General features: G+C 38.0%; 1 protein-coding gene and 1 long non-coding RNA gene across 3 annotated transcripts in view; one reads left to right on the plus strand and one right to left on the minus strand.

The window, feature by feature from the left end:
• The window catches only part of CC2D2B (coiled-coil and C2 domain containing 2B), a 170,277-nt gene that overhangs the window by 93,690 nt on the left and 50,396 nt on the right, over window positions 1-26,191 (plus strand). The window contains 7 exon segments of the mRNA XM_054660392.2: window positions 4,451-4,591; window positions 8,493-8,595; window positions 8,788-8,900; window positions 11,323-11,500; window positions 14,659-14,809; window positions 16,604-16,751; window positions 24,584-24,722. Coding sequence (XP_054516367.1) covers window positions 4,451-4,591; window positions 8,493-8,595; window positions 8,788-8,900; window positions 11,323-11,500; window positions 14,659-14,809; window positions 16,604-16,751; window positions 24,584-24,722 — 973 coding nt within the window.
• The window catches only part of LOC104008264 (uncharacterized), a 170,331-nt gene that overhangs the window by 34,259 nt on the left and 109,881 nt on the right, over window positions 1-26,191 (minus strand). The window lies entirely within an intron of this gene.

Below are 26,191 nucleotides of genomic sequence, written 5' to 3' on the forward strand. Positions count from 1 at the left end.
TGGGAGCCAGATATTAAAGACTACGACATTTAAAAGCAACTGCATATACAGGGAAAATTAGAAAGTGACCACACATACCCAGGGAAAGGCATCAACTCAGAAAAGACTGGAGAGGACCTTATGTTTATACCTCAGCCTGATCCTGGGCACAGAGACAGCTGACAATGATTTTTTTTTTTTTTTTTGAGACAGAGTCTTGCTCTGTCACCCAGGCTAGAGTGCAGTGACACAATCTTGGCTCACTGCGACCTCCACTTCCCGGGTTCAAGCAATTCTCCTGCCTCAGCCTCCTGAGTAGCTGGGACTACAGGTGTGTGCCACCACGCCTGGCTAATCTTTGTATTTTTAGTAGAGATGGGGGTTCACCATATTAGCCAGGCTGGTCTCGAACTCCTGACCTCAGGTGATCCACCTGCCTTGGCCTCCCAAATTCCTGGGATTACAGGTGTGAGCCACCACACCTGGCCATGATTTAAAAATAATAATAATAATAACAATAACAAAAAACAGCAAGCCCTGGGAAAGGAGGACAATGTGATTTCTAGAGTTACCACATTATTAGATTCAAATGTCCAGTTTTCAACAACAAAAAAACACAAAGGTGTACAAAGAAACAGGAAAGTATGGCCAACTCAAAGGAAAAGAATAAATCAATAGAAACTATGCCAAAAAAAAAAAACCTACTAGATAAAGACCTACTCAATGGCAGATCTACCAGATAAAGACTTGAAAACAACTGTCATAAAGATGCTCAAAGAACTAAAGAAAGATGTCAAGAAAGTCAAGAAAACCGTACATTAAACCACGCATAGACAAAATAGGCCGGGCGTGTTGGCTCCAAGCCTGTAATCCCAGAACTTTGAGAGGCTGAGGTGAGCAGATTTCTTGAGGCCAGGAGTTCAAGACCAGCCTAGTTAACATGGTGAAACCCCAACTGTACTAAAAATACAAAAATTAGCCAAGTGTCATGGTGTGCACCTGTAGTCCCAGCTACTCTGGAGGCTAAGGTGGGAGAATTGCTTGAACCTGGGAGGCAGAGCTTGCAGTGAGCTGAGATTGTGCCACTGCATTCCAGCCTGGGTGACAGAGTGAGACTCTGTCTCAGTAAATAAATAAATTAATTAATTAAATAAACCACATATAAACAAAATGGAAGTAACAATAAAGAGATAGAAAATTGAAAAAGAGAATGAAGCTGAAAAGTATAACTGAAATGAAAAAGTCACTAGAGAGATTCAAAGGCAGATTACAGCAGGCAGAAGAAAGAATTAGTGATCTTGTAGATAGGACAATGTAAATCATTGAATTTGAGCAACAGAAAGAAAAAAATGTTGAAGAAACACAAACAGAGCCTAAGAGACCTGTGGAACACCATTAAGTGGACCAACATATTCAGTGGAGGAGATTCAAAAGGAGAAGATAGAGAGAAAGAAAAGAAATTAGGATAAAGGGTAAGAGGAATGAAATAACAAAGAGATACACAGAAATTAATAATAAAACTATAATAGAGAAAATCAATACACTCAAAAGTTGGATAAAAATTGATAAACTCTGGGAAAGCTGATCAAGTGGAAAAAGTGAAACAGCACAAATATACAATGTCAGGAAAGGAAAAGGAACATTACTATAGATGCTGTATATTTTAAATAACTTTATGCTAAAGAATGTAAACATTTATATGGAAAAGACAAATCTACACAAAATACAACTAATCAAACATATTCAAGAAGTGAAAGACAAGAAAAAAAAACCTTAAGTAATTCAATAATTGTTAAAGAAATCAAACCATTAATTTGAAACCTTTCTGCAAAGAAAACTCCAGGCTCAGATGACTAGAGTACTTTCTAGAACATTTAAAGCAGTGGGTCTCAAAGTATGGTCCCCAGACCAGCATCATCACCTTCACCTGGGAGTTTGTTAGAAATGCACATTATCAGGTCTACCACAGACCACTGAATCAGGAACTCTACAGGTAGGGCCTGGTAATCTGTGTTTAGCAAGCCCTCCAGGTGATTCTGATGCACAAAAAAGTTTCACAACCTCTTATTTAACAATAACTACTATTCTTCACAAACTCTTTCAAATAAAAGAAAAAGAGGCTACATTTTCAGCTCGTTTAATGAGGTTACAGTATCCTTGAAATTAAAACCTGGCAACCGTATCAAAATATTGCGACTGAATTTCACTCATGAGCATAGATACTAATGTACTAAACAGAATTTTATCAAATAATACATTATAACCAAATTTGGTTATTCCATACATTATAACCAAATTTGGATTATTCCAATTTGGAATAATCCAAGGAATGCAAGGATGGTTCAACATTATAAATTAATTAGTGTAACTTAACATACCAATACAATGTGTTGATTAGTGTAATTTAACATACTAATATAATGTGTTTGCAAAGTTATGAAACACAGAAGAAACTTTTTTAAAACAGTATGTTACTTCAATATTCTAAAAATATGATTATTAGCCTATTAGGCAAAGTACCTCTAAATTTGAAGCAATATTCTAATTGTTAACCTGAAAAAAGTGTAATAAATACATTATACAATTTCCAGAAAATCTGGAAATATACGGAGAATAGTGTATTTATTTTATTATTTTCTGATTAATAATTTGATCCATTGCTTTCAGTTTAGAGGTACTTCATTCAAATAGGTGTCAGGAGGTTGAAGAAAAATTGAGCATGTGAAGACCCAGAACACTTAAGCAGTTTTCTTAAGTAAGTTGGAGAACCACAGTTAACACTGGGCTTGTCTGACTCCAAGTATCTTGCTATCCTTTCTACTGCATCACACTTCTTATGGCATTTACTCAAAATGACCATACTCCTTTAAGTATTCTTGTTTCACACTTCAGCTATGTGAGTGGATTGGGAGGTAATGGAGGCTTACAAAAAATATTGGTAACATTTACAATATACACCTGTTATCCTGAAGTACCCTGAACCTTGAAATCACACAGGGAAACAGACATTGAATGACTTATTACAAGTGTGATGAATATTTAAAAGGAAAAGCATGAAGAGATATAAGAAAATTTAATTTTGTTGTGGGGGTTTTCAAGCAAGGCTCTACTGAGGAAGTGATATAAACTGAGTTTTGAAATACATATTTTCTTTTTTTCTTTTTTTCGAGACAAGGTCTCCCTCTGTTGCCTGGCCTGGAGCTCAGTGGCACAATCACGGCTCACTGCAGTCTCAACCTTCTAGTCTCAAGTGGTCCTCCCACCTCAGTCTCCTGAGTAGCTGGGACTACAAGTGTGCACCATCATGCCTGGCTAGTTTTTGTAACTTTTGTAGAGACAGGGTTTCACCATGTTGCCCAGGCTGGTCTTCAACTTCTGGGGTCAAGTGATCCACCCCACCTTGGCCTCTAAAATGCTGAGATTATAGGCATGCACCACCATGCTCGGCCTTGAAATGCATATTTTCTATCTTCATGCACTTTAACTAAGTAAGAATCCCTCCCCAGCACTTTCTTATAGTGACTCAAACTCTATGGTGCTAGGCTACCACCATCCTTTCCCATCAAGACCTCTTGAGATTTTGGCATCCTGAATCTAAGCCAATCCCTCACCAGTGGCTTTGGAACCATCCAAATAGAACTTAGGTGGCAAAATAAAAGTTGTGGGAGCATCATACTGCACCAAAGTATTGGAAGGGACATGCAGCAGCTGGTTTGCATCTTCTTTTTTGTAAATAGTGAAGTGCCAACCAGAAATTAACTAAATCCTGAATAGATAGCAAGCACAATTATCAAAACGTAGGGGCTTTCCACTCCCTTTCTTTTATTGCTCCTTTCTTCCACCATTGCTCTTCTCTCTTTGGTACTTCAGAATCTTGTAGTGTTCTGGCAGGGCTCAGTGGCTCACGCTTATAACCCCAGTGCTTTAGGAGGCTGAGGCAGGCAGATCACTTGAGGTCAGAAGTTTGAGACCAGGGTGCCCAACATGGTAAAACCCCATCTCTACTAAAATATAACAATTAGCCAGGCATGGTGGCACATGCCTATGGTCCCAGCTACTTGGGAGACTGAGACAGGAGAATCACTTGAACCCAGGAGATGGAGGTTGCAGTGAGCTGAGATCGTGCCATAGCACACCAGCCTGGGCAACAGAGCGAGACTCTCTCAAAAAAGAAAAAAAAAAATCTCGTAGAATTCTAGCTAGGCTATTTCCTTTCTCAGAAGCATTTGCATTTTAGCAGGGCACTTTTGAATAGTGAAAAGCCATTAAGTCATAAAGGAACAAATTTCTAATGGAATTGCAGTGGGTAACATAAAATATAGTAAGATGGGGTTCAGATGTGTATAAAATGAAAAGAATAAGGTGGGGAGGGAGTTCAGAAGAGTTATTGCAATACATTCTTCCATGCCACTTTTGAAGGCTTTTAGTTCTAATCCACTGACAAATTTTTGCTCTGCCATTTTTGTTGTAGTAATACAAAACAGATGTATGACTTAGAAAGGGGAAAGGACCTCTCCCTACTACACAGTATATTACGAACTTGGAAACAGATTAAATCTCTTCGACATGGGCAAGGGTTTACAAGCACCCCAATAAAGTTACAGGTTCAGAGGTAAGTGGCTGCTCTATTTGCTCTTATTGGTCTCCTGAGGAACTGCTCATGAATAACTGGAAATTCACAGTGACTAGGAAGACTTCCAGAAGCTAGGCAACTATTCCATGTGGTCAACAAAGAATTTGTATCTTAAATACATAAACATATATATATATGCATATATATGTTGAATATATAAAGTGGAATTCTTACAACTTAAGAAAACCCAATTAAACATGGGGAAATGATTTGAACAGACACTTCACTCAAGAATGTGTATGGATGGGAAATGAACACATGAAAAGATGCTCAATATTGTCATGTCATTCTCTATTGATTTGTCAATAGAGAAATGCAAATTAAAACCAGAAAGAAACAGTGCTACACACCTATTAGAATGGCTAAAATCCAAAACTAAAGGAAAGAAAAGACAAGACATTAACAAATGCTGGAAAGGATGCTGAGCAATAGAAACTTATTCATTGCTGATGGGAATGCAAAATGGTACAGCCACTTTGGAAACAGTTTGGCACATTCTTATAAAGTTAAATGTGGAGCCAGCAATCATACTTTAGATGAAATGCATTTTAGATAATTTGATAAAATCATAAAACCATGTCTTATGGAGGAAATAATTCAAACCCAAACACTTAAGCTGTTTGTGAACTCACAGGGAAATAACTAATTTTCTCCCCACAACCCATTGTCCTGGGTCTTTTGGTTTTCAAAAGTATGAAAGGTTAGTATAATTTCAGGCAAATAAGAAAAATGTTTATTTTGTTGATTTTTTTTCCTGCTGCAGTAGTTTTTTTTTTTATTTTATTTTAACAAAAGTGCTCTGGACGGTTTCTAAACCTAAACCCAGCATTGAACTTTATCTTAGACTCCTAAATTAATGTAAATGTAATGACTTGCTTCTAATCCTTTAAACCAACCTGACACACCCATGCATCATGAATCCCTGAGCAACAAAGAGGAGACACAGATGTCGTAGGGTTACCCAGAACAATGGCTCTGGACCCATATTACCTGCTCACCACTAACTCTTGTTGCCACTATTCTGAACTCCAGTCCCACCTGAGGCCCTTTGCGTTTGTTCTTCCTGACATTCAACTTTTCCAGCTGACTTTGGCTTCAATTCGTCTCTCCAGACTGCCTCTCAGCTAAATACCACACTGTCAGTCACCAGGCTGGCCCCAGCTGGGGTAGCCCCAGCGACCCTAAATTGGGGCATTTAGTTTAAGCAGTTAAAAATATCATTCTGATCAATTGGAGAAGCCATCTGTTTGAAGATGTTCCTAGGAACTGTTTCCTGGCCAACTTTACCACTATTGACCTCACAACATACCTGGTCCTTGTGAGCCCTAACTGAATAAACCTGTAGCTAGGCTTCCTGGAAAGATAGTACTCATGATAAGAAGGCCTGGTACCTAGACACTGAGCTCAGGTTATCATTTTGTCATGTATTTGGTTTGGGGCATGTTGAAGTTGATATGCCTTTGAGATATCTCTGAATAAGGTAATTGAGTGGGCAGCTACGTGCATGGTCTGTGACACAGTAAATAAGCATAATTGAAGCCATGGGTGTGCATGAAACTGCCTAGGGAGAAGGCAGAGAATAAGATGAGGAGAGACCCCAAGCACTGAGTCTTGAGAAATTGCTTTGAATGGCATGGTAGAGGAGGAGAAACCAGAGGAGGGACAGAGAAGCACCCGTTAGAGTATTTTGCCCCAGAGGCAAGGAAACAGGAGTATTTTAAGTAGAAGGAAGTGGTTAGCAGTTATTATCAGTTAAGTTCACTACTAAAAATGTTCACTGGATTTCCTGACATGGAGGTTATTGATAATCTCAGCTAGAGCAAGTTTTATAAAGTTACAGCGGCAGAAATGAGGTAACAGGAAGTTGAGGAGATAGCCCTGTCTTCTCGTTCAGGTGGCAAACTCTCCTTGTTAACTGTTAGCAACACTGCATTCAGCTTAGAGAGACTGGGTGGGTCAGTCGCTATAGATGATAGATTGTATTTTCTTCTGCCCCTGAACCCAAACTACAGCACTGGCAAATAACACAGAGAATTCAGATTTCTTATATTGTCTTCACTTGTGCTCTCTGTTTGGCACTGCCTACCTGGAGAAGATTCAGATAACTGCCAAAGAAACTGAAAATGAGAAAGAAAGTGCAAGCTATGCAAGCAGGAAATGCAACAACATTTGATAAAATAGCATCAGGACCTTCATCATTTCCCAGAGTCATTTGGCTCAGAATAGAAAGGAGGAAGCTATAGACCCTGCTTCAATAGTTTCCCTCAGAAGAAAATCTGGGTATAACACCTATTATCTAAGTTACTCGTAACACTTATTCCCCAAATTATTATAGATTGAAATCAGTTAGGAATTTCTAAAAATGACTGTTCTAATTTAATTAGTATGGGGTATGGTCTGGACATCATGAGTTTTAAAATGCTTCCCTGGTGATTTTAATATGTAACAAAGGTTAAAAGTCATTGTATTAAAGAACAGCAAGTTTACTGATGTCATATTGATTGCTCTGAATCCGAAGAAAATAATAATAATATTTATTAAGTGTTTGTTTTACTCCAAGTCCTGGGCTGAGCACTTTACTTAAATTAGTGCATTTAATCCTCACAACAACCTAATTTTCAGATGAGAAAAGTGAGGCATAGAGTTCTTAAGTAATTTACCCAGATTCTGCAGTGCCATTAATGGGGCTGGGTTTTCAGCCCAGGATACTACCATATAGATAATATCTGCACTTAGTCCCCTATATTCTATTTCAGAAGGCAAAAAGCATATAATAGCTTTTAAACAGCTCTCTTGAGATATAATTCACATACCATATGGTTCACCCATTCAAAGTCTCCAGTTCAGTGGTTTTTAATAAATTCCCAGAATTGTGCAACAATCACCGCAATTTAATCTTAGGATGTTTTTGTCACCCCCTAAAGAAACCATCTTCCCATTAGCAGTCACTCCTCACATGTGCAGACATAGGCTTTTCTTTCTTTTGGGTATATGAATGGAATGGCTGGGTCATATGGTAACTCTGTAGTTAACATTTTTGAGGAACTGCCAGACTGTTTTCCAAAACAGCTGCACCATTTTACATTCCCAACAGAGCATGTAATATTTTACCAAAGGATTTCCTTCTTAAATAATTAAAATGGAAAACAAAACCTTATACTGAAAACAAGAAATTTTTACACTATCAGAAAAACTTGACTCCTACATCAATAATTTTCTGACACTGTTCAGATAACTGAGATTTTATTGAACTACTAATAAAAGAGGAATAATAGTACTTACTTCATAGGGTTGTGATAATTGAATCAGTCAATACGTGTAAAGTACTTACACTATTGCCTGGCACATACTTAGTAAGTACTATATAAGGATTAGCTAGTAGTAGTAGTAATAGTAGTAGTAGTAGCAGCAGCAGTGGCAATAGTGCTAATGCCATGAATTGTTTACTGTTTATGCATAAACACCAACTATGATTTACTACTTAATATCACCATGATCACCTGCCCTTATACCTGCTCAGGTTCTCACAGCTTAAAAAATATGAGAGAAAGAAAAATGAGAGGAAACAGGGTATGTGTCCTTGAATATTTATCTCCCCATTCCCCTGTTACTTATTCTCACCAGAGGAAAGGTTTCTTGATGCCCTTAGAAAGGGCTGTAAACACTAATGGTAAATTTACTGAGTAGGGAGAAATATCTGAAAGCCGAGAACAAGCTTATAAAGTTTTTAAAATATTTATCAAATTGGTAATTTCCTTAGAATGTAAAATTACTTGTAAGAGATTGGTTTTGTGTGTGTGTGTGTGTTGGCAAAAACTCGAACAACTCTCAAATACCTCCATTATTTCTGCTTTCAATAATTCTGTTTATTATTAATTAGGATTAAAATGAATAAATGTGATGAACAAGAGCAAATCTCAGAAATGTCTGAAACTGAGAAGAAAAATGAAGGAAAAGAACTTAAGAATGGGAAAAAACAGGAGGTATTTATATTGCAAAATAACATTAAACTCAACTAGTTTATAATATTTTATTTTTTGATAGAATGTGAAATCTTGGTATTTCTAAAAGTTATCCAACAAACTGACAAATACAAGAAATAAATGAATTTTAAGAATAAATGTCCTACACAGGGATGTACATGGCAAATCATATATTTATTTTTTGATTTCTAGAGCCTCTCATATCTAGCTTCAGACGAAACAGAAATTGAAAGAATAAAGCCAATTACCTTGAGGCCACAACTTTCTTTCACTGCAGAATTAACAAGCTTATCCAAGTGTTCATTGTAAGCATGTTTAAATAATTATTTCTTTATTATATATTGTCTATTAATTGGATTGTTTTTAATAGTAAAGTGGGATTTCTTGGGTGAGTACCATATGCCAGGCACTCTTAAGTTTTTAAAAACACATTTTCATATTTAATTGTCACCATAACTCTATAGAGTTCCATATTATCCTCATCTTAAAGAAGGAATGTAGCTTATGGGAAGTTAAATTGCCCAGGTTCACACATCTAATACATGCCTGAGGTGGGACATAAACCAGTTTGGTGTTCTATAGAAACTGTGGTATCTTCACTGCTAGTCTTCATATATTGATAATTTGCAGGGTTTTTTTGTTTTGTTTTGCTATGTTAGTAATTTTCATTCAGGTATAAATAGGTGAGATATAAAGGCACTGTAAAAAGTAATATACCATTGTCTTTGCTTGTTAAAGGAACTCTGGCTCTCATAAAAACTATTTCACATCAAGAGGGCCCCCTAAACAATTTTCTTCTTTGACATTACAAACTTCTTTACTTCACAGTTGTGATTTCTTCCTTGAGCTGTAATGTTTTCTCTCTATGCCTAGAACATTATGCAAAAACAGACATCATAGGTAACCCCATTTCTCCATCTACTAGGCCTATGGATCCCATCTCCCTTAAAGAGGATATGGCAACTTAGAGTACTAGGTCTAATTTTTCAACATCTCTATCCCATGGCACACTTGGTACCAGTCCATCATTGAGTATTGGGAATGTGCATCATTTAGCAGTGTTGGAAAATACTGGGTAATCAATAAATGTTTATATATATTAAATGAATGAATGGATGCTTACATTAACAACCAAAAGAGCAGCAGACACAAAGTCACAATTATCACCACCCACTTTCTGACCAGAGAAGTGCAGCAGTGGAGAAATCCTTTATTTGTTCTGTACCTTCTTCCAAAAAGGGCCTGAGATACTTTATTATGTAGGACACCCATATAAAAAGACTATCTAAACAAGGGGAAGAATACAGGAGCCATAAAATGAAAGTTGGAGGGAGAGAGAAGAAAGAGGAAGAAGAAGATATTTGTGCTGGAAAACCTAGACTAAAACTTAGTGGAAGTCAAGGCAAAAGGATGTATGGTGTTTTATATCTTTGCAAAGCCATTGCCATCCGATAGCATTGCTGTCATCTATTTAACACACCCAGTAGAATAAAAACTCATTCTCCAGAAAAGAATAATATGTCGATATAGAGGATAGAAGTGAAAAGAATACAGAGATTAGAGAAAAATTAAAAAGAGTTTACAGGTGAAGAGAAAGGCAAGATTTCCTGAAGATAATTATAACCCTGAATAAACAAATTTTTAAAATCAATTCAACAAACTTTTAAAATCAAATTCAAATTTTTAAAATCAATACTTTTAGAGGGCAACAGAAAGGGTAACTTTTACTTAGATATTTCTTGAAAGGTAATTGGGAATATGGTCAAAAGAGGCCAACAGGGAGATAAGAATAGGTAATCTTTTGTCCCCTAACTCTTTGAGAAGGTTACAGAGATGGACAGATAAGGCAGGGACATACTGGGCCCACAGGGTGATTAGATTGGGGAGCAGAAGGGGATTTTATGTTTCAACTTAGGGTTTATCTTCCACCCAGCCTTCTCCCTTCTGAGAAAGAGGGTCAAGTCTTAAACATCATTAGATCAGTTCTCTTGCCGCTAGGAAAATATTCAATAAACGTTGGTTGAGTGAATTAAACAACGAATGAAAGACTCTAGGAGTTTTATATCAGTCAAGGGATCAACTTATGCCTCAACAAGTGTTTCCCCCAGGGAAGTAACCTGGCTTGCTCCTTTGATCTTTGGGTTCAGAGATAGGGTGGCTTCCCCACTGTCCTGGAGAAAAGGGGTACACAGCCTAAAGCTTAAGGTGATTTACAAAGACCTTTAAGAGGACACAGCAAGCCTGTTGCCTTAGAGCCACATCTTTGAAGTTATTGACAACATGGTGTGTGGAGGGTTGTGTGTTTGTGTACATAGTCTATGTGTGTGTCTTTTTAAAGTTAGAAAATATTTTTAAATTCTTGATTCAACCTCCCCTCCCCCTTCCCAAGCCCCTCAGTTTTTTCCTCTCATAAGACATCTGGTAGATATGTGCTGTAATCTCTTTAAATTGTAATTTAGTAAAATAAGAGCTGAATGATTTATAGGACCTTGATTTTAGTTCTTCTATTTTTGAATACATATTTTGAGTACATCTCTTTCATTAAAAACATTTGACTGGGAAGAAGAAACTTTTATCCACATGTAGACAAGTGTTATTTGATGTAAAGATAACATTTGTCCTCTGAAATTATCTTCTGTTTAACATGCTTATATACATTTTGAAAGAACAGTATGTTATGTCTATTGTACTTTTTAAGGGTGATTTAAAGGTTTGTTTAATTTTTAGGCATGAACAAAAAAGAAGAGCCAAAATTCAGAAGCTCAAATACTTTATTAAAATATTTTACAACAATAAACAGGTTTCTTGTACTTCAGTATCTCCCCTACAGTTTGATTTTAAAGTCATGTTTCAGCAAATTTTCAATATTCAGTTAATATATTGGCCTGAAGTGATTTCTTTGGAGGTATGCCATTGTCATTTACTTTTGTATCTTATTTTATGCCATACATAATTTAAAATTTTTTGTTAGCTACAGTTATATGTGATAAGTAATTTCTTTGATGTTAAGAGATGGACTGATCTTTATGTGTAGATGATAAGATATTTATAAATGTATAATTCACCACTAGTCTTTTATGCTGTAAGTACAAAGTTATTTGATTTGTAGTGTTCCAAATACTCGTCTCCTGCTAAAATTTCTGCACCCCTGGATGTGCAGCACTACTATTCATTGCAATGAGGTGGAAAAGTGCTGTTTACAGGATAATGAGTAGCATAGCTATTTTAAGTGTTGAATGATTTCTATAATACGAACTTCCACATCCCTGACTTGGTGGCTTCAGTCTCTTGCTGTATTTGTTCTTCCTCCTTTTTTGGATTTTTAGATCCCTCTAAGAATCAGATGAAAGAACATACACACAAAAGACCCCCAGTCTCTGTGCAAAGATCCCACTGTAAGAACCCCCACACTAATGGAAGAAGAAAATAGGATGATGGAGAAAAATGAGAGACAACAAAGGAGTCTAGACAAGAAGTCCTAGTGGCTAAAAATGGGGTTAAACTTAAAGCTAGACTTGAAAAAAAAATTAGGAGGGAATAAAGATTTGTGTGTAAGAAGGGAGGTGCTTGAGGAGTAGGGAGAGAATTGTAGTTACAAATATAAATCACAATTATTTTTATAATGTCGAGAATAATTTTATTCTCTCCTGATAGATGTTCTATTCATTATTCATGTATTCAGGTTTCCACTCTCTTACAATGTCCCTCTGTTGAAATTCCTACATTAAAAATATGCCTACTTTCCACACTGAATTCCTAATACAAAAAAAAAAAAGAACTATACTTTCCTACTGTTGTCCCTAAAGTAAATTGTGATATAATAATCCAATCACTTGAAGTTTAAAATCTGCCTCCCCAAATAGGTAAATGTGTATTTTGAGTCCTTTATCATCCTATCACTTAGCATATGAGCCTAACAAACTAAGAGGCAGGGAGGGAGAGGAATCTAGTTAAGAGATAAATTCACCATTAGCAAATGCAAAAATTGCAAAATAAATCGATATGCCCTAGCCTAACAGACTTTAACCTACATTTTTAATTCTTTTTTTTTTCTAAGATGAAGTCTCACCCTGTTGCCCAGGCTGGAGTGCAGTGGCGCGATCCCAGCCACCACAACCTCCACCTCCTGGGTTCAAGCAATTCTCCTTCCTCAGCCTGCCAAGTAGCTGGGATACAGATGCCCACCACCATGCCCAGCTAATTTTTGTATCTTTAGTAGAGACAGGATTTCACCACGTTGGCCAGGCTGGTCTCAAACTCCTGACCTCAAGTGATCTGCCTGCCTCAGCCTCCCAAAGTGCTGGGATTGCAGGCATGAACCAACATGCCCCGCATGTTATTCATTCATCCTTATTCATTCATCACTTCAGCCAAACTGAGCTGCTTGTCTTTTCCCACACGTGCTTGTAATTTCCTACCTCTAAGCTTTTGTACATGTTAGCTGCTCCGTTTAAAAACGCCCATTTTCATTCTGACCACTTTTAAGATGCTCAATCTCATCTGCATCATGGTGTTGACAGTTGTCAGGGGACAAGACTGGCTCCTAGGAACCCTCAACTGATAAAATTCTCTGTCTCAGTACACTTCCCTTGCTGTCCAGGGGCTGGCCTCCAGCCTGTAGTCCAAGAACCTGGGTTTGACAGTCCACTGAGAATCCATCCTACATACCCTAAGCAAATTCACAAGGCTGAAGTGTAAATGCCAACTCAACATTTGAATATATTTATCCGTTCATGTTCTCTGAAAGTTAACCCATTTACTGATTTACAATAAGAAAGTTATTTCACAGAGCTACAACTCCTACAAACCTTTCTGCAGTAGGGATGCCTTTGTCAAAGGGACCAGTGTGGTGTCTTAAATTCTCTCTTACAAGGAAGTAAAACCAGATAACTAGAAAAAATATGTGCCTCTTTGACTTTCCTTTTTCTTTGCTTTCTTGGCTAATAAGTCATCACTTTGATTGGCACATTCTTTCTTATCTTTCAAGGAGCAATTTTCCCCTCTGATTTCCTTCTTAGAGCTCATATCACTGTTTTCCCAAGCACTGACAACACAGTATAGGTCAAAATAAGATTTTTTATTGAAAAAAGTTTGCTTAGACTGGGTGCAGTGGCTCACACCTGTAATCCTAGCACTTTGGGAGGCCAAGGCAGGCGGATCACCTGAGGTCAGGAGTTCGAGTTCAGCCCGGCCAAAATGATGAAATCCCGTCTCTACTAAAAATACAAAAATTAGCCAGGTGTGGTGGTGGGCACCTGTAATCCCTGGTACTTGGGAGGCTGAGGCAGGAGAATTGCTTGAACCCAGGAGGCGGAGGTTGCAGTGAGCAGTGATTGCACCACTACAATCCAGCCTGGGCAACAGAGCAAGACTCAACCTCAAAAAAAAAAAAAGAAAGAAAGAAAGAAAAAAGTTATAGTTATGGCAGTAAACTTACATGGAATTGTAGTAAAAAACATACCATATAGAATTAGAAGACCTGGGTTTCATGCCCAGTGAACCTCTATGGGACTGTCTACTCAGCACCCCCTTTTCCTTTCTTCTGGAGCTTTTCCTCCCTCACCACTCCCATAGCTTGTTTAACTCATCCTTGAATTTCATGACCAATCACTACCTTTTTCCTAAGCAATTCAACCTGAGTCTCAACCACTTATAATAAAAACAAACATATTTTCATATACAGCTTCCATTTCCTCACTTATAAAATGAGAATAATATTTATTTCCTATAATTTTTATCAGATTTACATGAGATAAAGAATTTTTAAAGTGCTACTCAAAATTGCTATGATATTATGTTATATGTACCTCATATATTTATTCTCAGAACTGTATTCATAATCCCTTGTATTCAATTCATTTTCTATGGAGCCAGTAAAAGGCATTACAATTTCAAGGACATGACTGGCTGCTTTTCTCATAATCATGTGGATGAAATGCTATAGAGCAATACTTATTTTATATTCTGGTATTTAAAAAAAATATATGTTGTTAAGGGTGCTTATTTTTTCCTTTTTCTGTGTTGTATTTTTAGTGATCTATCAGCCATTTCTTTTATATTTAGGTTTATGAAAAAAGTGAAAGGACAAGCTTACTGGCAAAACTATATTTACCTTTACCTAACTACACAGAGCTGAAAGGCAAAACCGTTTTGCAATATGTAGAGTTTAGCTCTGATAAGCTGGTCATGCCTGCCGATGGAGAAACAGGAAGCAGTGAGTTTATTAAAAATATTACATTCCCCCTATTTTCTTCCTGAGTACCATATTCCTAAGTGACCCTGGCTCACTCACATAAGTACAAAATCCTGTATTTACAATATTCTTTTTTGTTTGTTTGTTTGTTTGAGACAGAATCTCACCCAGGATGAAGTGCAGTGGCTCGATCTCAGCTCACTGCAACCTCCACCTCCCAGGTTCAAGCAATTCTCGTGCCTCCAGTAGCTGGGATTACAGATCCCTGCCACCACGCCCATCTAATTTTTGTATTTTTAGTAGAGACAGGGTTTCACCATTTTAACCAGGCTGGTCTCAAACTCCTGATCTCAGGTGATCCGCCCCCCTCAGCCTCCCAAAGTGCTGGGATTACAGGCGTGAGCCACTGCACCTGGCCCTGTGTTTATTCTGTTAAAAATGAATTAAATTATTCATTCAGATTTTAAACTAGATTGTTTAAAGTTTTGTCTTGGGTCAGATTTTTGGGAAATTTCAAATGAGCAGTTAGCACCCACGCTTTTTGTAGGCCATCCAAGGCAAGGACAGAATGCTGTCTGGAAAGCAAGCTCTGCTTTTGAGTGGGCTGGCTGCTCTGCCTCGACCTCTCCTTTAGTGAACCTACAGGTGCTCGCAGACATATGGGTTTGTCTTTGAACTGTATAGGGAAGGGAAGAAGAAAATGAGGGAGGGAGGAAAGAGGGAGGGACAGAGAAAAGGAGAGAAGAAAGAAGGGATGTTTCTGTTAGTTGTTTTTCAATTGATTTTACTCCTCTTATACGGTTAAATGTAAGTTAGTGCGTCTCTGAGATCACTGTCATTCCTCTCCTTCTCCCCATTATTCCTTTCTTTCACCTTCCTAGGGGTTTGGAAACTACTAGGACCTATTTGGTGAAAAGTAAGGAAGTATGAACAAGTGAGCAAGGAGGAGAGAGGGGGAAAAAATGGGCAGAGAATGAGGGAAGAATGGAGTTTGCTTCAAGTCCAGATGAAGCAGAAAAATAAGCTTATGGAGACCCGGGACAAAAGACTCAGGACTCAAAAAATTTAGGGAACGCTGTGCACTCAGCAAAAGTTTTAAGAAGTATTGTTAAACTCTTTGGAGATTAGATGCAGAAGACTTGGGAATGTAAGGAAAGAGGAGAAAGAACAGCTTGCTGGCCTCTTTTTCTGCTGCCAATGGTCCTATCTTGCTGGAAGCCACTCCCACAGAGAATGGTTAAGAAGCCTCCAGGCATGAAAGGAAGAAAATCATGATATTCATCTCTACATATTCATCTCAATCTTTACCTTCTCTTTTGTAGTCCTTGAAGGATCTTAGAGAGGAGATGAGGGAGAGCACTAAGATAAGAGTGGAGTTAGGGCCGGGCGTGGTGGCTCACACCTGTAATCCTAGCACTTTGGGAGGCCCAGGCAGGTGGATCACCTCAGGTCAGGAGTTTGAGACCAGCCTGGCCAACATGGTAAAACCCCATCTCTACTAAAAAATACAAAAAATTAGCCAGGCGTGGTGGTTGACACCTGTAATCCCAGCTACTTGGGAGCCTGAGGCAGGAGAATCATTTGAACCCAGGAGGTGGAGGTTGCAGGGAGCTGAGATTGCCCCACTTTACTCCAGCCTGGGCATCAAGAGCGAAACTCTGTCTCAAAAAAAAAAAAAAAAAAAAAAGAGTGGGGTTAGCACAGATCTTCCTTTGTGTTCCTAGAGTTCCACAAGTAAAACTCAGGAAAAAACCCACAATGTGCTTCAACTGCACTTAAAACAATTCATATGTTTTTAATGCCTTTTATAAACAGATGTGCCTTTTCTTCTTGAGGGAAATGGAACTGAAGAACTCTGTCTTTTGACATCAGGAAAACTTAGCTATTCTCTATCATGGAGCTTAGATGAAAATGGTCTTCCTCTGATACCTATGCCACAATCATTAAGATCTTCTTACTGCAGGTAATAAACTTTTATCTTTGAAAAATAATGCCAGGTCTCAGCAAAGCATCACACAAAACATATTATGTGTAAAAGAGAAAACTTGAGCAGCAATAGGAAGAGTTTAGTTTCTTTGAATGTTGATTTATCTTTTATTTAAATCACTCTACTAAGGCAGTATGTGTATTTATATGTAAGAGAATGTGTCCCTTCAATGCTTGGAATTATAGCCACACAGATGATGAGAGAGGCATTCCCAGAGTCCCTCGCTTGTAGGCAAAGGTCAAGACTCCCAGGGACTTTATTTCTGGGGCCTGTATATCTCCCAGTCATTCTGGATTAGCAAAGAATCATTTATGCATTATCATCATTCTGGGAGTTCCCGGAAGGGTTGGGGTTAATTTTCAGATTAATTATTTGTGGGATTACTAGAAATAAGTACAGTAAATTCTATGAAAATGATGATAATGCTGGCTTCCATAATATGCTATGTTTGAGGGAAATGGTAAATATAAAGGAAAAAGTTTATTTCATCATTTAAAATAATGAACAATGATAACAAAAAGATATCCTCTCCCCTCCCCATCTTAACACATATTTTTAAAAATAAACGGAAATGAAAAGCTTCATATAACTTATGGCATTCTAGAAAGGGCAAAACTATGGAGACAGTAGAAAGATCAGTGGTTGCCAGAGGTTCCAGGGGGAGATAAGAATGAATAGTTGGAGCACACGGGATTTTTAGAGTAGTGAAACTATTTTGCATAACATTATAATGGTGGATACATGTCATTACACAGTTGTCAAAACCTACAGAATTTACAAGACCAAGGGTGAACCCTAATGTAAACTATGGACTTTGAGTGACAATGATGTGTCAATGTAGGTTCATGGATTGTAAAAAAAGGTACCACTCCAGCGAGGGATGTTAACAGCTGGGGAGGCTGTGCATGTTTATGGGGATGGGGTGCATGGGAACTCTCTGTGCCTTTTGTTCAATTTTGCTGCAAATCTAAAACTTCTCTAAAAAATTATGTTTTAAAAATATTATAGTTTTGAAAATTGTTATACATAACTGGATTAAACGGAAAATCACAACTGAAATTAGAGACTGTTTAAAAAAGAACAGGGAGAACATTATATATAAAAACCAGTAGCATACGGCCAGAGTCATAGTAAGAGTTCATAAATGCTTTTCTTCGGTACGTAAGAAACTGAAAGAGAAAAAAGCTAAATGGCAGTAGCACAAGGAGATCGTTGGTATGGAGGAAACTGACATAGTGGGGGTAGTTTACTTACCAAGGAGTTTGACAATAAAAAAAAGCTAAAAAATAACAGAAGACAAAAGAATCAAGGTACAGATTTCTTGAAAATTGGAGCCATATTTATCTTCTTAAAAGAAGTGATTAAAAGTGATGAGCTTACAAAAGATTGAAATCAGTAGGGAAAAAGACCCAATATATTGGAAAGAGTATAAGGTCCTTCAGAGTCAGGAAGGTATCAAACCAGAACCCAAGTGAATAACTATGGTTCTGGAGAAGAGAAACTCTCTCTTCCTTAACTCAGGGAATGGGACAGTCATCACTATGAAAACAGAAATGGAACTTTGATGGATGTCCTTGTTTTGCTAAGTAAATGAGGTCATCTTCTTAGAGACCTGGAGAAGGTCATTTTAAGAGCAAATCTTACAGTTATTAGAGGTAATTCATTTTGGAGCCAGTGGAAAAGTTTTTAATACCTAGAACTATTATTTTGTTATATTTCTTAATATTTCTGTAGCATAGTCTCCACAGCAGCTATTCCTAATCTTTGCCTCATCATAATATTGTTTGCATTTTTCTTGGAGTGAGATGTTTGTCCTCCTCACTCTGAGGCTAACTTTTATGCAGGTAATTTGCAACTCTCTTTTACAATTCTACGGATGCATTTATATCTTTTTCTTCCATTATCTTCAACTTGTCCATCTCCCTAGGCTGTTGGTCTTTTGTACCCAAAAGCCTTCTTTGTTTTAAAACAAACAAGCAAAAACTCAAGCACCTGATTAAATCCTGAAGCCCATTTTGGCTAGATTTTTCCTGCCAGAGTTCTCCAATGTGTGGCCTACTGGTCTGCATACATTCCCTCCACTTTCTGTTCACCCATTCCCTTCCTAATCCTACCCACTTGTCACTGAAGGTTACCAGCAAGTGACCTTCAAGCCATATTCATTGGCTTGTCTCCGTTGTCTTACAATTCCTATTACTTGGAAACTCAAGCTTACAAAAGATTGAAAACGGTTACATGCAAGAGTGGGACAGATGACAGGTTTCAGCAGGAAGTAAATTGCAGAAGAGGTTTTCAAAGTCCAGGGCCCTCTCTAAGTCAAACTTTACAATTAGAGGAAGTTACAGAACTTTCCCACAGTTTTGTTGTGGCAGCTCAAGGACTGGCTCTGAGCAGTAGGTTCTAGGAATTGGGATGGGTGCTCCAGAGGGCAGGACTGACTTGTGGAAGTCAGAGAATGAAGCCAAAGGAGAACTGAAAGGCAGTTTTGTTACTCATTCATTCACTTACTCATTCATCAAACACTGACTGAACTGTAGATAAAGTAGTGAACCGAAAGAGAGTCTCAGAAAGCTTTGATGCTTTTTTTTTTTAAAGACAGAGCTTCGCTCTTGTTGCCCAGGCTGGAGTGCAATGGTGCGATCTCGGCTCACTGCAACCTCTGCCTCCCTGGTTCAAGCAGTTCTCCTGCCTCAGCCTCCAGAGTAGCTGGGATTACAGGCATGCGCTACCAAGCTCAGCTAATTTTTGGTATTTTTAGTAGAGACGGGGTCTCTCCATGTTGGTCAGGCTAGTGTCAAACTGCTGAACTCAGGTGATCCGCCTGGCTCCACCTCCCAAAGTGTTGGGATTACAGGCATGAACCACCGCACCCAGCCCAGCTTTAGTGCTTTAATACCACATTAAACACACCTCTCCAGCTGGGCGTGGTGGCTCACGCCTGTAATCCCAGCACTTTGGGAGGCCAAGGTGGGCAGATCACCTGAAGTCAGGAGTTTGAGACCAGCCTGGCCAACATGGTGGAGTGGAACCCCATCTCTACTAAAAATACAAAAATTAGCTGGGCATGGTGGCACACGCATGTAGTCCCAGCTACCCAGGAGGCTGAGGCAGGAGAATCGCTTGAACCTGGGAAGCGGTGATTGCAGTGAGCCAAGATCATGCCATTGCACTACAGCCTGGTGACAGAGTGAGACTCTGTCTCAATAAACAAACAAATCAGAAAACCAAAAACAAACAAACAAACAAACAAAAACACCACACCTCTCTAACCTAAATGATCGTTGTCTAGAGTTTTCATTTTTAAACATGAAACAGTTTTTCTTACACACACTAGTTAATGAAATTTTTAACATAGTTCATTGACTTTTATGTTTACCTTATTTCTTATTTCCCATCCTTCATTCTCGATTTACTTTTCATGCTGAAAGCATGCTCCTTTAATGATTCTTTCAGTTAGTTTCTATGGATAGCAAAATTCTTTAGCCTTTCTAGATCTAAAAGTGTCTTTATTTTGCCCTCATTCTTAATAGTTTAGGTGAGTAGAAAATTTGAGGATGTTATTTATTTCCCTTTAGCACTTTGAAGCTGTTACAGTACTGCATTATCTTGTGGGATTTATCATTGCTATTTATAAGTCTGCTATTGGTCTAAATGTTGGGCTTTTATAGGCTATCTTTTCTCTCTGATAATGTTGAAATATTTCACTTTAATTCAGAGACAGAAAGTGGAATAAAGGTTACCAGGGATGGGGAAGGGAGAAATGAGGAGTTATTGTTTAATGTGTACAGAGTTTCAGTTTGGGATGAAGAAAATAATTCTGGAAATAGGTAATGATGATGGTTATACAGTACCGTGAGTATACATAATACTACTGAATCATACACTTTAAAATGGTGGTAAATTTTATATTATGTATCTTTAACCTTAATAAAAAAGGAAGAAACTGCCATTTGAGCCACGAAAAAAATTTTGCTTTATCCTTAAAGTACTGACATTTTACTATACTGTATATGTGTGGATTTATCATTATTCTTCTTCCTGCTTAGCAGAATAAATTTCATGTTTAAAGCCTCACATCTTTCATCAATTACAGAAACTTCTCAGCCACTATTTCTTCAAATATTACTTCTTCACCATTCCCACTCTTCTCTCCTTCAGGATTTCTTATTGAATTTGTATTGGAGCCTCTTGGTCTATTATTCATTTATTTATTTTTGAGACAGGGTCTCACTCTGTCACTCAGGCTGGAATGTAGTGGTGTAATCATAGCAGCCTCAAACTCCAGGGCTCAACAACTCTCCTGCCTCAGCCTCCCGAGTAGCTGAGACTGTAGGCAGGTGCCACCACATCCAGCTAATTTTTTTCTTGCTTTCTTTGTTTTCTTTTTAAGAGATGAGGAGGTCTTGCTATGTTGCCCAGGCTGATAAACTCCTGGGCTCAAGTGATCCTTTCACCTTGGCCTCACAAAGTGCTAGGATTACAGGCCTAAGCCACTGAGCCCAGCCAAGCCTCAGCCTATTAGCCACATCTCTTACCTATTATTTCACATTTTTATGTTTTTATTTCATCTGCATCCTGGGTGAATTTCTGGGTACTATTTTTTAGTTCCTTAATTCATTATTCAACTTTGTCCAGTATAAGGTTTATTTGATTTTTATGTTATAATTTTTACTTTTATTTTCTGCTGCCAAGTTTTCTGTTTGATTCTCTTTCATATCTACATTTTCTTATTTCATTTTGGCATTTTGTTCCATTATTTCTTGCATTTAAAAGTGAATTATTAGTTTTCATTTGCTTTTACATCGTAAGCATACTTCATTAAAATGTGTTTGGCAGACTTTCATAAAATGAATTTCAACTAGAATTAATTTATGTTCTGATAGTTGATACTGTTGATTATTTTTCTGAGCATGGCTTCTTTGCTCAGAAGTTTTGGTTAGCAGTGTCATTTTGACTTGGAGAACTTTTGGGTGATTTTGATTTATACATTTCTGGGTTTTTGGTGTTTTTTTTTTTTTTTTTTTCCTCTCTCTCCTTCTGTATCTACCCCTCCTTACCTAATGGTTCTGAATTTGACTTCATCTGTCCTCCTAAATCCAGAAGTGGGCTGTAAGCCTACTTACTGGGTAGGTTGGGAGATTGGGTTGTTATACTGGGTTGCTATTGGAGTCATCACAGATCTAGGTATCTGGTGAGCTGTGAGCCTAGTTCAGTTCCTCATTATGGGGCAGTGTCTGTGTCCTTTTCCCTCTCTAGATTCATAGCTTTCTAAAAGCCATGGCCCCATGCAGTGGTCAGTATTTTTTTAAAGGTCTCTTTATCTAAGTAAAGTTCCCCCCAGATCTTTGGCTTAAAATGATAAGCCTGGTGCTAGTTCCCTGTCTCAGGAACTGAGCCCACAACCACCACGGACTGCTCCTAGGCCTGAAGCCCAGCAAGCCCACAGTGCTATCCCCACTCACCACTCTGCCTTTCTTTTCCATTTCTGGTTCACAGGAATGTTTATCTTAGCTCTCAGCACAGTTATATTTTTAACTATTTTTTAACATCTTTATTGAGATACAACTCACAAACCATAAAATTCAGCCAATTAAAACATGCAATGCAATGGTTTTAATATATTCACAGGCTTGTACAACCATCATTACAATCTGGAAATGGATGGTGGTGATGGTTAAACAACATTGTGAGTGTACTTAATGCCACTGAATTGTGTATTTTAAAATAAAGTGGTAAATGTTATGTATATTTTACCTCAATTTACAAATGTGGTGGCTGTGGCCTTGCATTTGGGTGTATAAGCCAAGGTCTTGGGGCCTGCTAGAATTAAAGCTCGCCTCTTTCTTGGGGCCATGCTATACTTTGATTCTTTTGTCAGAAACAAGATGTAAATGTCAGGGCTGCATTAGATAGACAACAATCAAAGAGTTTCCCATGCCTTTTATAAAGTACTGCTTCCAGCTCTCCATCACCAAAGTAGAAATCTTCAATGGAAAAGAAGAGGGAGGGAGGAGGAAGGAAGGAAGGAAGGAAGGGAGGAAGGGAGGGAGGGAGGGAAGGAGGGAGGGGAAAATCTTCAATCATTTGACTGGTTTTGACCCAAGAACAGCACTGCTGTGAGCCATAGCCTACAGCTAAACGTGTATAGGAGCAGCTGGGGGAATCATTGTAGCAAGGCTCTGAGATTTTTATTACTTTCTCTGAGGCAGAAACCATGGGACTATGTTGAAATTCAATTACAACTTTCTTTGTTGTTTGTTGTTGTTGTTGTTGTTGTTGTTGTTAAAGGATATAATGGGAAAAGTTTCTAATCTATTCGTTAAGATTTAAGCTTTACCTGAGGCTGTCTTCTAGGTGATCTGGGCTAAGACTGTTTCAAGAAGGAAAATTTATTACATGATGGTGTCAAGGGTGTCAGGTCCTAGCGATCTCTTACAACATAGATATCAAAACAGTTCAAAATGAGGGCAGACATGGGAAGCAAAAGAAAAGAAGAATATGCAAACTTCACCTGTTCATAATTTTCCTTACATATTACCATACCACACATTGGCTTTTGCAGCAATAGCCTCAGAAGAATCATCAAAGAAATATGAACAAATGGGAAGGAGACAGTATAAAATGTGTGCTCGTGTTTGGGCTAAGACATTGTTGAATCCGTGTCAGAACTGTATTTCTGGAATCCCAATTTATAGACAGGAACCTTTCTGGACTACTTTATAGAAAGGATTGTAGAAATTTGGATTGTAGTCCAAATTTCTCTAGTTACACATGATAAGACAAATTATCTATGAAGAGACAGATTAAATAGCTGGGATAATTGATGGCTCTAAAGAAATCCTTACTCAATTAGGGTTGAATTCCTTTTGCACTTAGTCTATAGCTAAGGTCACTAAGAATATATTATGAGTCTAGCCTATCTTTTACAGCTTTCCAACTTTTAAGATTATCTCATGGCAGGGCACAGTGGCTCATGCCTGTAATCTCAGCACTTTGGGAGGCCGAGGGGGGCGGATCACAAGGTCAGGAGATTGAAACCATCCTGGCCAACATGGTGAAACGCCCTCTCTACTAAAAATACACAAGTTAGCCAGGCGTGGTAGCACGTGCCTGTAGTCTCAGCTACTCGGGAGGCTGAGGCATGAGAATCGCTTTGAACCTGGGAGGCAGAGGTTGCAGTGAGCTGGGATCGCGCCACTGCACTCCAGCCTGGCAACTGGCTACAGAGTGAGACTCCGTCTCAAAAAAAAAAAAAGATTATCTCATATGACCAAGGATGGTCCTCTGGCACATACTTACCCAGTTAATTGCATTACTTTCTATTATGTTTCCACTGTAAATATGTAGCCTAAATGTGGTTTTTATTTTCTGTGCTTTCTTAATTTTGCTTAAGTGAATATTTTGATTAAATTTCAATATTGTGCATCCTGTGAAAAGAAAACATTTAATAAGCTACTATGCTTAGGGTTTACATAATACATCCCATAAGCACCATTCATTTAAGCATCTACAGTATTTTAGCTGTTACATACAATATAGATGGCAAAGATGAATATTTACAGACTATTCTTAATAAGGTTATTGTCTCTTATAAATATTTATCAAAAAGCTGTGATACAAGTTAGAGTGAAAACTAGGAGAGATGTCACATCTCAACTTTCTATTCTATCCATAAATACAGAGGATGGATAAATTTTATCTTCAAATACCCAGAATGGGTATGTTTTTACCCTATATAACAGTGTATTATATATAATACATATATTTTATATTGTATGCAAGTTCAGAAAATATTTTCTCTATGTTAGTATGTTAAGGAATGTAGATGCAAGAAGTGTTCCTGGAATTCCATGGCTCATGGATGAACAGAAGCTTTTTGAATGGGCAAATGAAGTCAGAATTGATCCAAATAATCCAGAATATTCTGATTTAATGGAATCTGTTACAGTAAGTTAAAGCAAATATCAATACTGTAAACATATTCTATTTCCTAAGCTCTACTTAGGAAAGTATAGTTTCCCCCATAGTTTGCTATATATTTTTCTAGGCTCTTGGGGTTATGTAAAAGTAAATCTGAGGACAGAGACCATTTTCAACCAGTGTACAATACTGTAAAGACAATTAGAAACTCAGCAACTGAAATAATTCCTCCTTTAGGCCTGATGGATGGTCCTCTGCCACTACTTAGCAGCCACAGCACATCCGACAGTCTTTTATGCTAACATCTATTGTGCAGTTACCATGTGCCAGCCATGGTATTAGATACTGAAGATACCGAGATGATTTATAAACACACTCCTTCTCTCAGACTCCATTATATGGTCACCTCTACTCTTCTTTATAGCCAACTGAACTGCTCTATGTACCTCACACATGCTTTCTTCATACCTTTATTCATGCCACTGCTCTGCCTAGAAGGGTATCCATAGCGGTTATCTTATTCACCCTGCAAGTCTAATAAATGCTTCCCTGGTAACCTCAGTTAGGCACCACATTTTCTTTCCTTGCTTTCCTGTTAACCTTTCTTCTTCTCTTTTAAAAAATCAACTCTTATGACTCTAATTTCATTCTGCCTTTTACTATAGGTTTCTTTGTTTTTTGTTGTTATTGTTGTTTGTTTTTTTTAGATGGAATCTCGTTCTGTTGCCAGGCTGGAGTACAGTGGTGCGATCTCGGGTCACCACAACCTCCGCCTCCCAGGTTCCAGCGATTCTCTTGCCTCAGCCTCCCATGTAGCTGGGATTACAGGCACACGCCACTGCGCCCAGCTAATTTTTGTATTTTTAGTAGAGAGGGGGTTTTACCATGTTGGCCAAGCTGGTCTTGAACTCCTGAACTCAGGTGATCCACCTGCCATGGCCTCCCAAAGTGCTGGGTTTACAGGCATGAGCCACTGTGCCCAGCCTACTGTAGTTATTCATTCATATATTTTATTTTTCCTTGTGGAACTACAGCTAAGAAATCTGTGTCTCTCTGATGGCAGCTAGCACTATTCCTTGTGTGTACTATGCACTCACATTTGCATTTGTTGAATAAAACAACCCATAGATTAGATTGCTGCAAGTAAACTCCCTAGATTAGAGCTTCTCAGCTGAGGTGCAGAATTGGTTATAGGTATACAGAAGTATTGATCCTCTCTCAACTCAGGACGACCAGATAGGAACAGTCTCATCTGCCCTATCAGTGTACAATACAAAATTCAGTGTTCAGTGCGAATATTTTCATTTTCTTTGTAAGTCATGACTGGGAAAAGGTTGGAAAGCCACAAAGGCTGGATTCTATTTTGTTTTGTTTTGTTTTGTTTTTTGTATGTTCTAGACTACAAATTCAGTTGTTCTATTTCCTACTTATATTGCCACTCAGATCTCACAGTTGGGGAAAAAGTCTTTTGAAGTAATTCCTGAATTAAAAAAAAT

This window comes from Pan troglodytes, chromosome 8 (genome assembly GCF_028858775.2).
Source record: "Pan troglodytes isolate AG18354 chromosome 8, NHGRI_mPanTro3-v2.0_pri, whole genome shotgun sequence".
NCBI classification, from domain to species: domain Eukaryota; kingdom Metazoa; phylum Chordata; class Mammalia; order Primates; family Hominidae; genus Pan; species Pan troglodytes.